Raw genomic sequence first — 17872 nt, 5'->3', positions numbered from 1 at the left:
CACACATAATTCCTTAAGCCCTTCATCTCTCTTTGTCGCACTCTCTCTCCCTTTAGTAAAATAGGTCACGACACATTATCAGTATGTTCTAGACGCTGCGCTAAGAAACTAAAGGATATTATACTACAAACATGTTCATAATATTTACCATTGCAATTCAGGTTCTTCTAAAACAAGGTCTAAATTTCGATTTTTTCAGCCCAATTGTATGAAACATTTACCATTGAGCATGAACCCTAATTTTTCATTACCAAATTATATGTTCTACTCAATCATTGTTCGCAATTATATTATATTACTACTCTTATAATTGTGATGAACTGATTTTATGTAGAGTAAATTGTAAAAATGGTCCCTTAACTTGAACTACCATTGGTCCGTCAACTCATCAAAATGTGGAACTATGGTCCCTCAACTAAAAACCCATTACCATTGGTCCCTCAACTCTAACTCATTTGGAGCAATGATCCCTCAACTTTAACTCAATTGTAGTAATGACCCTTCCAACATAACTTATTTTGATAAAATTCTAACGAAGTTGACAAAAATGACCATAGCTACACGTTTTGATGAGTTAAGGGACTCCAATTGCAGCAATGGTCCTTCCAACATAACTCATTTTGACAAAATTCTGACGAAGTTGACAAAAAGAACCATAGCTACACATTTTGATGAGTTGAGGGACCAATAGTAATGGATTTTTAGTTGAATGACCATTGCTCCAATTTAATTAAAGTTGAGGGACCATTGCTACAATTTACTCTTTTATGTAAATAAGCAAAAAAAAAAAAAAAAAAAAAGAGGGGGGGTTAGGGTGGGGGAACCTTAATCGCGTACTGTACAGAGGCGCGAGCCACTCCTGCAGTGAAAACCCAAATTTTTTTTTTCTTCTGGGCCTATTTACTTTGGCCCTTATGAAATCTTAAACCGTATTAATAGGAATTTGGTTCCCACTTTTTCTTTATTAGCCCAAATTAGTTTGGGCTTGGCTTCTGTCAACCCACCAACTCCTTTGCTGCCCAGCAGCTATCAGATGGGCTTGCATCCTACTTCAACCTATAGTTTTGCGTCGTGACTTACTTTTTCCACTAGCTGGTTTGTTGCCTAACCAATTAAATAATAATTTATTTTCTTTTGGGGCTCAAGCTCCACATGTTTTAGGGCCTTTCCCTGTACTTTCATACAAAAGGTCCCGAAGCTACCCATTTTATTATATTTTTTTCAATTGTTTTATATATTTTGTCTTGTATATACGCGTTTGTTTGCAGGTGTTATAAACCTAAAGTTCACACTTTTAACTCGAACCTAAAGTTTCGAATAAAGTGCGTTAGAAACTTGGTGCTTCCAAAAACTCACTACTCATGTACAAACTTGAAGTTATCCATGATTAATCTACTAAAACAAACCATGTCTTAGAACCCCAAGTGTTCTAACTTTGATGCTTATGGATGTTTTATTTCCCATAACATCAACCACAGCATTGTTTCCTTAATTTAGCAAATTGTCAAACCGTAACAAGTTTGATTTCATTGATTTGGAGTTTCTTGCAGAAACTATTTTAGGTGGTACAAGATGTGAAACTCCACTTAACCATAATAGTTCCAATGATGATATCCAATCAGGCACGCCCCTACTAGCTTGAAGTCACTCACTTTGCCTGAAGCAAAAGTGCTTCATGAAGCCTACTTTAAATTTCGAATGTGGCCTCCATGTACGAAACCCAAGTCCGCAAATAGTGGTAGAATCAAGACTTGCTAAGGAGTGGCATCATGGCCAGAAGCATGATTCCTTGGCACCTAAGGCCATCTTCAATCGAAGGGGTGTTTAGCCCCCGTCTAGATTATAGCTCTGTAATAAATTATTTTTTAATGAATAGTAAGTTTGTTCTGTAACTTTATTGGTTAATTGAATTAAGGGAGTTTTAACGAAAAGTCCGCGGTACTGTTCACTTTAAACTACCATATTTATAAATGAATAATTCTCCATATTTCATAACTTTATGTAATCCTAATAATTTTTCGGAATGCCATGTTTCTTTTGCTTCAAAAAGGATAAACAAAAAATTAATTTTTCAGATGGGAGTTTAAAGAATGTGAAGAATTGAAATAAAATGAGGTAAGAAAGTATGGAAGGGTGAAAATGATGTGAAAAATGGTGTAGAAATTGACACACCCCGACCGAAATCAAGGCGTGCTGGCCATCACGTGAGGGTGACGTAGCCATGTGTATAGTGCGGAAGCAAATATAATAATAAGAGTACGAATAAATAAAAACCAAACTACCAAAAGCTAGTTAAAGTAACACACTAGAGTGAGACTAAAAGTGATAGACAAAATTCAGAGCACAGAAAGCCTAGGTGCAGTCCAGAAGAACGAATACTAATTACACAACACCCAAAGGTGATTCTACATTTGTGTTGTTCTGTCAGAACCACCGTCAAGTCCTCGTGAGCCACCAAAGCGCTTATAACTAGAACCTGGATAGGCGCAAAACAGAAAGTGTGAATGGGTAAAAACAAAGCTTTTCAAAATCATTTCATTCTCAAAAGTTCTAACCCCTTTTCCGTAAACCTGTATAATTTCCCAGAAAATAGAATATATATATATCGAAATCATGCTAACAACATTCGTAAATATGCCATATCAAATATCTCAACATAAGATGTATGTAACCCAGGTAATGTCAATCAATGCAAATGATATATCGGCCGGAGTCACCTAACGTGACCTGTACAGCTGAATCTAGAGCTCAAATCCACATCTCAACAACTATACCTGCACACGAGTCGGAACCACCTAAAATGGTTTGTACGACAGGCTGGGTGTAAATAAATACACTCAAGTGCTATGATCACGTGAAGGCTGTGCGAAGTATCGCAAGTCACCTACGAGTCGGAACCACCTAATGTGGTCTGTACAACAGGCTGGCACCTACCTTGGATTCAAGGTGAGCGTGTGGTGCGGGAGGTGAACAATCACGTGAAGGCTGTGCCCTAACTCTGGGTGGAAGCACTAACACCAGGGTGCAGGTTTATGAGCTCTCAATGCATCTCACATAACCACTAATTCACAACCATAATCTATAAACTTACCTGGCACTTACTTGTGCATCCGCAGCACCAATCATAAATATTTGCAACTACTAACGCATAATTAAATAGGTAGGCACTTTGCATGGCATTTTAAAACATATTAACGTTCGATTTCATTTTCTGGGAAAATTCTCACGTATATAGGTATATACGGAAAACCAAAAGCCCACTCACTGGTATATGGAAGGGTCGTAGCCCCCGAGCCTCGAGTGACTATGCTCGTCCTCAGGATAGGTCTCACCTATATGTGAAACAACTATACAAACGTCAATTTAATGCACATAACCAAAATCAGGTAATAACTTCTCATACAATGCTCAAATGGGGTGTTTGAATATACCAACGTGATCTACTCAAACTCACGAACATCCCCATAATTTTAAAATAATTTTCTAAGGTCTCACGCGCCCCCACGCGCCGACCAAGGCACGGCCAGACGCACCGGCCACGCGCATGCACGTGCCTGGCACACGGATGGAATCCCTAACGATGTTAGGTAATATTCCGTCCAAAAGCAAGCATATTCCGTTAAAACTAACCTGATGCCGTTAACTGCCATTTGGAATATTCCGTCAGAGGTGACGGAATATTCGTCGTCTTCTCCGGTGATCCTCGCCGGAGCCGCCGCCGGCCGCCGTTTGCATCGCTGGAAACTAGGAAAATTTTCAAATCTTCATATCTTCTTCATTTCTCAACCAAATTCCATGAAATTTATACCAAAATGAAGCTTACAATGAGTAGAACAAAACCTTACCACTTTGAAGCCCCAAAAATGCCGGAATCTCGCCAGAGAAATCTCTCAAAATCTGACCAACCTTAGAACTTGCTATCCCGACGTCCAAAATCCTTCAAACTTGTTCCCTGATCTTCGTGAAAAAAATCTAAAGTGCCCTATAACCTCAAAACTCAATGAAACCTCCCCGATCACGAGTGCATGAACAGTGCATGAAAACTGGGTTCTCGGGTTCTTGGGTTTTTGAGGGTTTCAAGTTCTAAAAATGGTATGGATGAACTCAGGAGCTTGCAAGGAGTTCGAATCTTACCTTCTAGACATCGATCCGTGCATGAAAGGTTGGTTTTGAAGTTCATCTGTACACTTGCAAGGGAAATGGAAGAAAAGCCGAGAGAAAGAAGAGAGAGGGAGTCACAAGGAAAAAGGGATGGGTGTGTGTGAGTGTGTGTGTGGTCCAAATGGCAGTCCACCAACCAAAACAAATCAAACACCCTACAACGCTAATTAACATCCAGGGGCAAAATCATCTTTTCACACTAACGTCACAAATAATTCGGGACGGGCTGTCACAGAAATGGCTTAGATATTTATAGGAAAAAATTAGACTTTTTAAATTTCATCTGAAAAAAAAAAAAAAAAAAATTAAATCCAACAGCTAACTAACGTCAGCTAGCATGTGGGTTGCTGACAGTTGGGCCCAACTTTTCGAGCTGGCTAGCTAGCTAAGGATGCCCCGTCCACTAGCCATATGGTTGGATTTTGACCCGGTGGGTCCCAAATTTGTTTCACCCAACCCTCTATTGGAGATAGGTTTTGTGTCAAAAAGGGCCAAATTTTGGCTTATAACCCTTTGGCTAGCCCGGTAGGAAATGGTCTAAGGCTCAAAAACTTCAAGAATAAGGAACAGTATTCCTGAACTTCAACACTATAGAATCTACTTCCGATTTGATGAAAGTGATAATTAGTGTTGCACTTGTCTATACCCCTATTATATTGTTGAGTACCATTTCCATAGTCAATTTGTGAGACTAATTTTGCTAGCTAATTTTTGACATGTAATGACCATGTTGGCCAAACCCCTTAGTTAATTTTGGTTTACTTTGTGAGCAATTTCCTATGTTTCCGGATTCAAGTTTGGTATTTGTTTTAATTTTGAATAATGTTATGGATATTATCCTCGAATATTTGTTAATTGAATCATGGTTCTTGTACATATATTGCCAAATTCAATTAAACATGTAATTAAGTATAAATGTGAGAAAGTTGTCCGTAAGAATGTGCTACTATGCACACTAACTTCATGCCTAAACCACCCCACAAATCAATGTATATCCAAACAAGTCGTTTTTCAATCAAACTTTGCGCAGAATTTGTTCACAAACAAACTCAAGCATCACTTCCCTTGGTCCTGACATTTCTAGGCTTTGCAAGAACTACAACAATTTCCATTTCCATTTCCAGCATAAACATATAGAAAAAAATAAATAAAGAAAATATGGACAAACATTTCTTCTATACAAACATATATCAACTATGGAAAAAGAATTCTACATTTACAGAGGCTATATGAATATATATATATATATAGATATATATTATATATACATAATCATTGCAACTGTACGCTATCCACAGGGTAGGATGAATATGCAGCAGCCTGGAGGGCTGCTCCCATGGCTGATCCGTCTTCAGTAACCTTGAGTACGACATGCTGGGCAATATCTTCGCCTAAAATTTCCGTCAATGCTTCATGTAAGTACTCTCTAAACATTGTGTAGCCTGTATACAAACTCCCCTCCATCGCCACAACCGTTCTTCTCATTCTGTGATCGCTTCTACTTCTTCCACCGGTGATTCCACCACTCCCATCGCGACCAATTTTCTTCAAGATCCCTACAATACCAGCAGCTGCCAATCGAGCAGCCCTGCGAGTCACAACGTCACACACCTTGACTATGAGCTTTCGGACTTTTAGAGGGGCATCAGGAATCTGAAACGGCCAGATCACGAAACATACTATTAGAAACAAGAAAACCTCGATGGACCAAGAAATATGTCTTGTCTACCTCAAGGTTATCTCTTAAAATGCTTCCTACTTCCTCCAAGTCAGGAGTGTCATCCTCATGCATTGCAGCAATCAATGGTGTCCTGGAATTTACATAGCGAAAACAGATGAGATCGACAGTAATTACCAACAGGGATTGTTACACGAAACAAATGATAGATGAATATCCTTGAAACAGCAACTCTAATTTCTCATCACTGATGAAAAGAATACTGACAAAGGATAAAAATAAAAAATATAAAAAAAAGAAAAGAGAACCTACCGCCAATCCACTACCCTACCCCTGATGAAGAAGATTGATGTATTAAGTAAAATGACAGTAACCAAAAACTATTATAATTGTGAACTAGAAGCAAACAAATAAGGCGCATGTCCGATTATCACAAAATTATGCAAAGAAAACATCTACCAAAATATTTGCAGTTTATCCATAAATAATTGCTCGGGTTACGTTACTTATAGTGGCAGAATGATAGTAAGACAGCATGAAGGGAAAAAGAGATCATCCTGATCTTAACATTAAGTACAATTTTAACTGCTTTTGCGAACTTGAAAAATTTACATTAATTGACATTGCATGGTATTTTCACCGAGTTTTCAACGCATGATAACATTACCAAAACTTGCCCAACAATCACCACAATCAAACTGCTGTTAACAAACTGATTGCAACCACGGAAAATAAAATGGGAGGTAACAATGTTAACTATTTTTTTCTAATGGCAGTATGCAATTCAGCCAATAAAACGAAACTGTTATCAGCAAATGGCAGAGAAGGAATACCTCAAAATGAAAGGCATAGATAACTTGGAAGATATAGGCTCAAAAATATCCGACTCCTTTGACATTCTGACAATCACTCTTCTCACAACATCACCCAGGTACATTCCCGATATCAATTTTTCAAAACCCTGAAATGTTTTTTTTTGACAAAATGTGATTCTAGAACATCATATTTGGTTCAACAACTACACAATCAACCAATAAAACGAGTACGTAAATGAATCTTACCTGATCATTTGGATTAGGGCTATCAGCATCCAATTCAATATCATACACAGTTCTTGGTAAATGAGAAGACCAAAAATTTCCCCATTCCATGTTGACAACCTAATAAAAAACAATTAAATATTATTTCTAAACAATGACTTCATGTGAACAGATGGTAATGAAGAAGGCACCATCTCATCAAGGTAAAAATAATAAAATATAAACATATGCATGTATATCTGAAGGGATACAAGAAAATGGATACCATGCCTCCAGATGCTGTAAGGAGCCCTTGAGACTTAATTATAGCATCTATCCTTTCCAAATAACAGGCATTAGTACCGGTTCCAATTATTACTGCAGCAACAGTGTCTGTATCGTGATAATGTCCAAGTGATAATGTTCCCACACTGTCATTGACCTGGTTAAGGAAAAGAACTATGTTCACAGATTTTACAACCAAAGTAGTAATCACAATCACACAAATTATTTAATGGGGCACATCCCCACAAAAGTTACATAATTGATAAAATACAAGGATTTTTTTTTTACAGAAACAAGTTACAATGCAAAGAATATTGAATTAAGGGTGCCACATCAGAAGCCGCTATCCTTTCATTTGATAGACCACTTAATAATTTTTGTTCAGTTTATTGCTTTTCCTATGCGTTAATTTATTGCAATGGTCAGCTAGCTCCCTAATTTAGGGACTATGGCACATGTAGTTGAGAATTTGCCCATTCCGAATGTTCCACATTCTAAATAAAAAATAAAAAAAATTTCCATAATATTTTCCCTCTTAAAGATAAACCCCATGTTAGCACAAATTTAATCTAATAGAATATGCAAAATGAACTTAGCAATATTATTTAAAGATGAGAAACTGCATTCTTACAAGTGCTGCCACCCTCATATTCAGACCCTTCCTGGTCATTGCTTTCTCCAAGCATCCCGCAATCTCTCTTCCAACCTGACAAAACATTTTAAACCATATTTCAGGTGAGAAGCGGGAGCTCTTCCATGCATAATTTACTAAAGAACTTATTAAGAAAATTCCAGAATCATCAAATCTTCTTTACTACTTATCTTAGTTGATACAGTGGAAAATTATCAAGATGATTATTCTTTTTTTTTTTTCTTTTTTTTCTTTTTGGTATTTGGCTTGGACCATGTCAAATCGGCTTTCTGAGGTCAGGTCATGCACAAATCAAAACTCAACCTAAAAACTGAACCTCAAACTGATTAAAATACTGCTCCATGTAGGACTTATTATGCATCAGCAATAAGAAATGTTTTTTTAAGCAACTATGCTCTTGCCTTCACAAAGTTCCCTATAATAGTTGAGTTTCCTTGAAGTACAATATACTGGACACCATGCAACTAACCATGTCTTCAATCGCAAACCCTTTTGTCCATTTTAATAAAGTGCCCGATGAAACAGAAATTTGTTTCACGGGAAAAGAGAACGTAAATCCAAGCTCCCTTCTTCTGTCCAGTGAAAGCTTAGAAACATCTCTCTCTCTTTCAACAAACTCCTTTAATGATGAAGCAATAAAATCAAATAGATCCTGCAGGAAATTGAAACACATCAGCTTCATGACAGCAGAACGTTGAAAGTTTTCAAGTATGTGCTAAACAGTTATAGAGATCTGAATGTACAAATTCAGTCACCTCGCTTGTCCCAGTCATCAAATCCTGAGGAATGGCTTGTCGACACACATCATGTTCCAAGGTAGAGGACCTCGTACCTCCAAGCTTAACCCGCAAGACCCTAAAGTTAGTACCGCCAAGATCTAGTGCATAATAAGTTCCTTTCTCACTCCTGACCCAAAAGATCAAAAAAGTAAAACTAATCAGTCTCATTTTCTTTTTTACAACAAACAATACTTATAAAGAACTAAAAGAATATGCACACACATAAACCAACAAACTGTCCAACCATACAGAAACTTTTAGCACTGTCAACAAGCTTAAAGGCAACCTACATCAGATCTAAGCTAAACAAAATCTTAAATGAAAACATCTTGCCAATTTGCATAATCAAAGAAGAATCTTACACCTTGAAACTCAACCGAAACCAAAGCCTATAAAGAAGTCCAAAATCAAACTGTATCTAACAAAAGCTCCACACCCATCCCACCATATTTTTTCAAAATTTCTTCTATTTGGTTATTCACACCACCCAAAATACAGCCATCGCACTAATCACACAAGACTTTCAACTTACTCTTCAAATGTAAATCTAATGCTTCTCGCCAAACAATGAAATGCATGTTTCCATTTCTTAAATAACCATTTGCAGTGATGCTAAAGAATGCTAATACGAAGTAGAAAATTCCACTCTGTTATTGTACACGTACCATCACCATTACAAAAATAAGATATTGGAACACTTTTTCAAATTATAGATTCAGAGGTAGTGGGGTCTTCTTATTCTGCAACTAGACATTGCATCAATCATTGCCAAACTGGATGGATAATTGATATAAACCTAAAAGCAGATAATGGTCCACATTTCTAAATAAATAATGACTTATCAACCATATTTAGGTCTAAGCTTGTGGCCAACAGTATTTAGAGATAAATGGCGCAATCAAGTCCTAGTTGCAAACTTTGATAGTGTCAACGAGGGACTTTAGAGTTCCGTGCAACTTAGGATAATTTTGTTAGGATGACTACAAAAGTTAGAGAAAAAAACCTAAAAAAGGCTAGATGCAAAAAATTAGAGGGAACTTTGAAATGACATTTGAAAGTCCTTTGTTTAGTGTTTTTGTACTGCATTTGCAGTGTTTTGTAGCAGTTGAGTAGTTCATGGTAGTGTTCTTGTAGTGCATATTTAACAATTGAGTCTAAGGTTAAATGAAATTTAAAATCCCTCATCCAAACATAACATAACTGAATGTGAAAGTACTGCGGAATAGATTTTGAGTTAATGCAAAATAAAAGAGGTCAAATACTTGTAGATAAACAATACATTGAATATTAACACCACACTCCGAAAGACTTTCACTCTACTCATATTGCTAAATTTTCAATTAACATACTTATGCCCAGCACAGTACTGATTAAATTGATCAATCAGTGTCGAATGTTAAAACACCATGGAAGACTAGGATATTTTAGAAAATAATGAAAATTGAATAATGTACAATCCTGCCAATTGAAGAACTTGAATTGCGGTTCAATCGAGAAGAAAGGCAGAATGAAGACCAACATCCAACAATTCCAAAATAGCATCTTGGCTAAGATATTTAAACGAGGGTAGAACTATTCGACGACACACATCAGATAGCAATACGAAATGCATACAAAAGTGGGGGAACGAAACTACAGTACCACAAGATAAGTTGAACAAGAACAATGACAGTAAGAGAATTGTAACAAAACAACAAATCATAAACCCACGTAAGCTTCAAACAAATACATCCCTAAATACCAAAACCAAAACATTAAAATAAAGCTACTTTCTTGCCCCAAATAATCAAACAAACGCAACCAAACATAAATGATAAACCCATTAAACTCCAATCAGAAAAAACCCCACCAACATAACCACCTAAATTTTCATCAAATCACAACATTACCATCTCAAATCACCAACAACCCAAAAACCCAGTTGATTAAACAGATAAAGCGAAAATCCCCATTGAAGAAATATCAAGTGGAGCATTCACGACTATTACCCACTGGGTAGTTTATCCACAAAAGTGAGCAGCATTTTGAGTTTGGAGCCACCGTCAGAGGCCAAACCGGCGTGCATCTCCACCGCCATGGCATCCACCACCTGCCTCAACCTCCCCACTGTGGTTTCACAGCTCTGCTCGAGGTCCTTCAAAACACCAACCACTCTGCTCCACTTCCTTCTGCTCCTTATCCTCCGACCCACCACCACTGTCGCCACCGCACACGCTGCCACCGCCACCCCAACCGCCAATCCGACCGCCACCTTCCCCATACCCCTGACTTATACACGCCCCCTGTCCCAATTCAAAATCGCACCGCCAAACGGCGTCGTCTCGTCGGCCTTCCAGTGAAACGACACCGTATCACCATGAACGCGGACCGGCTTATGTGGCGTATGGCTTTTGAGAGAGCTCTCTCCCTCTATCACTCTCAATCCCCCCAACGGTCGAAAGTAGGGGTTCGGATGGTTACAACAGTTTGAGTTTATCGACGGAGAATGGTCGGAGTTTAATCTCCGGTGGGTTTTCCGGCGAGAATGGTCAGAAAAGTGGCGCGGATGAGCCCCTCGAGAAAAGGCGCTAGAGAGAGGGTGAGGTGGAGAGAGAGGGGCGTTGCGACTTGCGATTCGAAGCCAGTGCTGTTGGAATGCGAGTCGGTGGATACTTGTGTATAGTCTCCGAAATGACAAAACTGCCCTTGAGAATCATTTCGAAGCCGGATTTGTCCCATTATCGGCGGCAATTTGTTAAACCTAGAAGATTATGCGGAGGTTAAAAAGGAAATTCAGCCACTTAGTACAACATTTTGTGATATTTATCTTCAATTATAACAGAGAAGTGTTAAGTTTGATTTTCTTCAAAAACGAATTTGAATCACATTATTACGAATTTGGTATGATTTTTGCTCGTGGGATAATAATTTGTTTGATTTTGGCTTATACTTCCAACCAACAAATGTCTTAGTCCATATTAACTAATGTTTTTTTTTTAATATTCCATTACATGTACCATCGAATTTAACAAATATGATTAATTATTTCTTTGTTGTCATTAATATGTAACAAAATGGAACAACAAGAATTACTATTTGATATACACATAAAACCGATAACAAAAAACTAATTAATAACAACTCAACCACAATTCACAATGAATAAATATTTTGATAAAGAAATAATTTTTACTCTTATTCAACCAACAGTTTGAAATATACAAAGGTATTCCAAAATTAACTTTGAATGCAAAAACCGAGCTTGTGTCTTTTACGATGGAGAAAAAACAAATGTTTGAAAATTACTTCTCGAAACTCGAATGGAATCGCCCATATGCCACTCTAGTAACACCAAATAGTATACCAACTAAGTTCTTGTTTTTTCGACCCAAAAAAAAAAAAAAAACACTAAGTTCTTGTTTAATGATGAGGGTTGGAGAGGATCAATTTACCACAAGAAAAACAAAATGGGTAAAACCGGAACAAAAAGTTGTGTATGGAAGGGTTTTGGCCCCTCTTTCCAATCAAATATTTATTTATTTTAAAACAACGGTGGATTTTTATTTTTATTTTATTTTTTGTGTGTGTGTGTGTGTGGTGGGGGGGGGGGCGTGGGTATGTTGGCAGTGCCATACTGGATGACAGCTGCGTGCTGAAAGGAGGAAACAGCGGCGGTAGCTGAGTATGCGCCGCCGTACAATTGCCAGCTGGCTCCCGCTAAGACACAGCTATCCTCACTGTAAAGCCACCACCTCAGAACAAGAACAAGTACTTCCTCACCGTTTTCCCCATAACGTCCTATATATATTTTTATATTTGAAAGATTACAATATTTTACAGCTTGCATGGAAGACACATTTTGTATTGACTGACAGTCTAACAGTGTCACGTTTTTAATTAAAATAATAGTACAATATGTACTATGTGAAAGGGGATTTGGATCCTCTTCGGATCCCCTACCTGGGGATCCCGGATTTCAAGACACAAGGACCGTTCATTAAAAATCGTGAGGTCATAGTTAAATATTTTTTATATTTTTAAAAGTAAAACAATCTCGTTTTGCGTAAAAAACATTTAATTATGATCGCACGATCTTTGATGAACGATCCTTGTATCTTGATCCCCGGGCTCCCCAGGTAGGGGATCCGAAGAGGATCCAAATCCTGTGAAATGCACCGCATTCACTTGTTCCAAAATTTAGGTAAACATTAGTTTCTTCGAAGTGGGAACATAATGTACTATAACATTTACTCTTAAAAGTCCCTTGTTCGACGTGTACGTAGAACTTCATGCTAGTCCTCTCGTTTGATTGTGCTCAATGAATTGATTTTTTATCGAGTACTTACACACTTGTCTCGTTGTAAGTCCATGCAAACAGGAGGTGTTAACGTTAAACCGATTGAGTAGATGTGGCAACATTTTGGACAAGTAGAGTGCTTACAAAAGGAAAAGGATTCTCGCCTGATCCTTTACCTGAGGATTCAGGAATTCCCGTAATCATGTATGTTCATTGTACATCGTACGGTCTGTTTTTGTTAGGTACTATTTATATTTAATTTAAATTTTAAATTTTAAAATAATTTCTAACCGTACGATATATAATGAACTGATACGATTACAGGATCCTTCCTGATCCCCAGGAAAAAGATCCAAAACACCCTACATGACGTGGATGTGGAGATAGTTGTAGTTGTGGCACAATATATGCAATCCAGCATATTAGTCTACTAAATTATAGACTTTCTATGTGGCAAATTCTCATCCATATATCTATTTACATACACACACACACACTAGCCATTATACACAAGCGTACAAAAGATATTTTTTTAATCACGACATGCTATGCGCAATTTATACATTTTAAATGTATTTATATGCGTAAATTGACAAAAAGAAAGTCAAATATTTGAAGTAAATGAATAATTGATGAGTCAATATTTTACTATATATTTTACCTTATTTTCAGTATTAATTTATTGGTTATTTTGGTAGAATTTTGATACTTTGATTTATATTCTTAATGTAAGACATTCGACTTCTTCTGGAGCAAAAAGGGATCAAACGAATGAATCTTTGAGTGATTCCAATTGGAGGACGCTCGTGAGTTGTTCAAAATGATTGTATCAGAATTCCAGATTTATCTACGAAGCCGTTTGACCGTGGAAATGAAATAAAGACCCAACGCGCAGCTTTCCCAAATTGACATTTTTAGACGTTTTGGGTATTTTGGAGGTCAAGATGACATATTTTGATGAAGATTCCTTTTGAGGATTTGTAGGTGACGACTTCAGCTTTCAAAAGAGACCTTGTAGGACCAAATCAGAGTTGATTTGGTCAGTCAAAAGTTTGATTTTCTAAGAAGTCCAGATTTTAGTTTAAATAGGAAACCTTTTATTTTCTGTTTTATTATTTTATTATGTCTCCTAGTTTTATTCTAAGACCTTTTAGAGTTTTATTTTATAGTAGTATAAATAAGATATTTAGTCATTAGGGTTAACGAGGAGAAAATAGGGGGAGAAAACGCATGCACACTTTAGTGAGCTTTTGGATTCAAGTTTATTTTCAAGATGTTTTCTATCCTTGTTTTTAATAATATTTCGTTGTATGATTGCTAGTAACTAAATTCCGTTTGCTAGGGTGAGGTCACAAGTTTTAGCAAGAATATGTAGTTTCTTTTCAATTTGCTTATGATATTATGCATGCAGGTTTGAATTATTAATCACTGATTTTAACTATCTATTTGTCTTAATGCTTAGCTAACATTAGGATCTTTAGAAAAGTAATTTGATGCAATTTTGGTCAGAGATCGGTTCCTGAAATTGACGAAGGCTTCTTGTAATTAATATGTGCAAGTTCACTTAGGATGAATACCACATCTTAAGGGTTGTATGATTTTTCAAAAGGTTTCACAAAACTTAATGAGTTTTGCATGTTTAGATTTGATCTGAATACCACAGACGGATTGCATATTTGATATACGCTCTATGTTGGGGTCCAAGTAGGCATATATTAGGAAAACCTAACCTTCAAAATATGCATGTGTAATTCATAAGTAATTGGAAGAACTACATAGGATTGTTAAAGTGACGGCGGAACCCTAGGTTTTCACAATTTAATTTTCAAAAATTGTTTTCTTTTAGCTTATTTTATTTTGTCACTTTATTTAATTATTTTCTATTAAATTCGTTTTTATTATTTGAAATCACAAAATCACCTTTTTCCAAAACTTTGTTTTAAGTAATTAATTAAGATTTGATTTGATACAAATTATTCATTCAATTCCTGAGGAGAACGACCTTACTAGAATCAACTATACTACAATTACCTTGTACTCTTGCAAGTATTTAAAGTGTTTTTATCCCTACTTTTGCAGGTGGTAAAATCTCTATCAATAATTTTAGATCATGTTAGAAGAAACCCCCTCATAAACCAATTAAAACAACTGAATTCACATAATAAAATTGGTTTATATAGAATTTACATTCATAATAGAGAAAATAATATTTAATAAACAATTGATTGAATCACATTATTGTTAGTTCATTGTAAGGCTAAGCACACCTTCCTCCCCCTTAGTGTAAATAGCATCGTTTGTTAAAAAAAAAATAATAATCATTTGACAACTAATTGAATCATATAATTATGTGCATGCGAGAAACTTTTTTATAACTGGCACTATGTGTCACATCTCGGCCCGGGCCACGTGACGGCCAGCACGCCTTGATTTAGGTTGGGGTGTGTCACTACGCACCTCTTAAGTGTTTAAAATTTGAGAAATAATATTTAATAAATAACCGTGTGCAAAAGGCATTTTTTGAATCACAGCGTGCTACGTGCGACTTAGACATTTTAAATGTATTTATATGCGTGAATTGCTTCAATATTTTTTTTATTTCATTATTTTCTTTTTTTTATCACGGCTACGTGCCTCTCAAGATGTTTTGAACACAACATTCATGATTTTTCGTATTTTTTATTATATTTTTTCTTCCCCATCACATAGATATCATCAACTTTGTCATTTGTCTATTCTTTTCTCTCTTCCCTTTCGTTTTTTTACTCTTTTCTCTCTCCTCATTTATATTTATATTATATTTTATGATCACCAAATTATCAATTTATCCTTGCATGATTTGATATATTATTTTAGATAGGTTTTGAATTTTTTTGACTAAGGGGCAGTTTGGTCCAATTCTTTTTGTTGAAGCGGGTGACACTAAAATTTTTGTCGCATGCGTGACCCCAAATTTCACTATTCATCGCACTGCTCTCTTTATTTATATATATATTTAATTAATTTTTATTTACTCCCTACATCTTGTAGCCGTCATATAGACCTATAAATAGGAGTTTCAATTCGTTAATTTTACATCGTGCAAGAGAATAGGCAGCATGCAATACATGCAGTATGGTTCTCCTGGGGCAGCAAAGAGAAGGAGAGATAGCTAGGGTTTGATGTGTGGAGATTGCTAGTTGGTTTGTCTGGCAAGAGTTTTCTTTATCGAGATGAATGGTTTGTGTAATTTGTTAAAAAAAAAATTATTTTTTGATAAAGGAAAACATGAGTTATTGTGATTTTTGATCTATTTTCAAATCTTTTTCTATTTCAATTTAAGCATGTTGAATTTGTTGAAATGCGTTAAAAATTATTATATATAGGGTACACGGGAACACTAAAGCGCAAAATGGACAATATAATGGTCACCTGGTGAGCTGCATATTATATATGAATGATAACCAACCGATGAAGGGAAGATGTGATGTAGAAGTGTCACATCCCGGCCCGGGACGGATCACATCCCGGCCTGGGCGGATCACTTCCCGGGCCCGCTCCACCACCATAGCACGATATTGTCCGCTTTGGGTCCCGACCACGCCCTCACGGTTTTGTTTTTGGGAACTCACGAGCAACTTCCCAGTGGGTCACCCATCATGGGATTGCTCAAGCCCCCTTTCTCGCTTAACTTAGGAGTTTCTACATAATCCGAAGCCAGTGAGCTCCCAAAAGGCCTCTTGTTAGGTAGGGATGGAAATATACATATAAGGATCACTTCCTTGGGCGATGTGGGATGTCACAATTCACCCCCCTTAGGGGCCCGACGTCCTCGTCGGCACACACACGACCAGGGTTAGGCTCTGATACCAAATTGTCACATCCAGGCCCGAGGCGGATCACTTCCCGGCCCCGCTCCACCACCATAGCACGATATTGTCCACTTTAGGCCCCGATCACGCCCTCACGGTTTTGTTTTTGGGAACTCACGAGCAACTTCCCAGTGGGTCACCCATTATGGGATTGCTCAAGCCCCCCTTCTCGCTTAACTTCGGAGTTCCTACGGAACCCGAAGCCAGTGAGCTCCCAAAAGGCCTCGTGCTAGGTAGGGATGAGAATATACATATAAGGATCACTCCCCTGGGCGATGTGGGATGTCACAGAAGTATGTAGCTAAAGCTTTGATATTGATATCATATTTTATAGTGTATGAAGTTGGCAAGCTTGACTAACATATAATATTTTTTACTTACTGAGTGACGATGGTTGCTACTCACCCTTCACCTTTTTAGTTTATATATGAGTTATTTGGCAACACAATGACAAGAGTAATAGAGGTTTTGTTAGATGGGGAATTTGAGTGTTTTATTTATTTTGTAACTTGTAAGGTTTCGAGAGTTATTTGTAAAACGGCCAGGCCTCCCCCTCTCTATCTCTTCAATCTCTTTCTCTATCCTCGTCCAGTAGATCCACAGCACAAAATCGTGCCAGTCCAATTCAAAGTTAGAGCAGTCGGCAAATTGGACGGGAATTCGCCCAACATCGTCGCAGTTCATCATCTCCTAACTTACCAATTAAACTTTTAACTACAACGTGTTAAATATCAATACTTAAGGCTGAAAAACATTTTCGATTTTGTTTTTTCACCTTTTCAATTTAAGAATGTGTTCAACAATACTGCACAATCGTATATGTCAAAAGAAAATAAATACATAAAATATAATATTTCAACATTTTATATAGATGGACCAAATGCTTCGACGCCAATATTATCTAAAATTTGACAACTTGTAGCTCAAGAGATGTGAGGTTTTATCTTAAAAAAATCATCAATGTAATTATGAATGGAACTATGTACTTAGAAGTTGTAAATTATTTTGTTAAAAACTCCAGATGTGAATTTACAGCACGCCACTCATGTAAGATCAGGTCTTTAGTGGGCCACATTGAAATAAAAAATCTACACTGAGTCAGAAAACACGAGCACATGAATACTATGCGCTTAGAACATACTCATTAATAAGGGTCCAATCAAAGTAAATG

General features: G+C 36.9%; 1 protein-coding gene across 1 annotated transcript; it reads right to left on the bottom strand.

Moving 5' to 3' along the window:
- Positions 1–5289: 5289 nt before the first annotated feature.
- LOC137743664 (hexokinase-3) lies at positions 5290–11200 on the bottom strand. The gene is made up of 9 exons (XM_068483593.1): positions 10563–11200; positions 8551–8701; positions 8265–8447; positions 7775–7849; positions 7145–7300; positions 6901–6999; positions 6673–6800; positions 5891–5972; positions 5290–5814 (listed from the first exon to the last, which is right to left on the bottom strand). Exons 1-9 carry the CDS (start codon positions 10832–10834, stop codon positions 5434–5436), a joined length of 1527 nt encoding a protein of 508 aa, XP_068339694.1. The 5' UTR covers positions 10835–11200; the 3' UTR covers positions 5290–5433.
- Between the last annotated feature and the right edge of the window lie 6672 nt (positions 11201–17872).

The sequence above is a fragment of the Pyrus communis genome, chromosome 8 (genome assembly GCF_963583255.1).
Source record: "Pyrus communis chromosome 8, drPyrComm1.1, whole genome shotgun sequence".
Classification (NCBI taxonomy): domain Eukaryota; kingdom Viridiplantae; phylum Streptophyta; class Magnoliopsida; order Rosales; family Rosaceae; genus Pyrus; species Pyrus communis.
The sequence above is the reverse complement of the archived record's forward strand: the minus strand, read 5'-3'. Positions and strand labels throughout refer to the sequence as shown.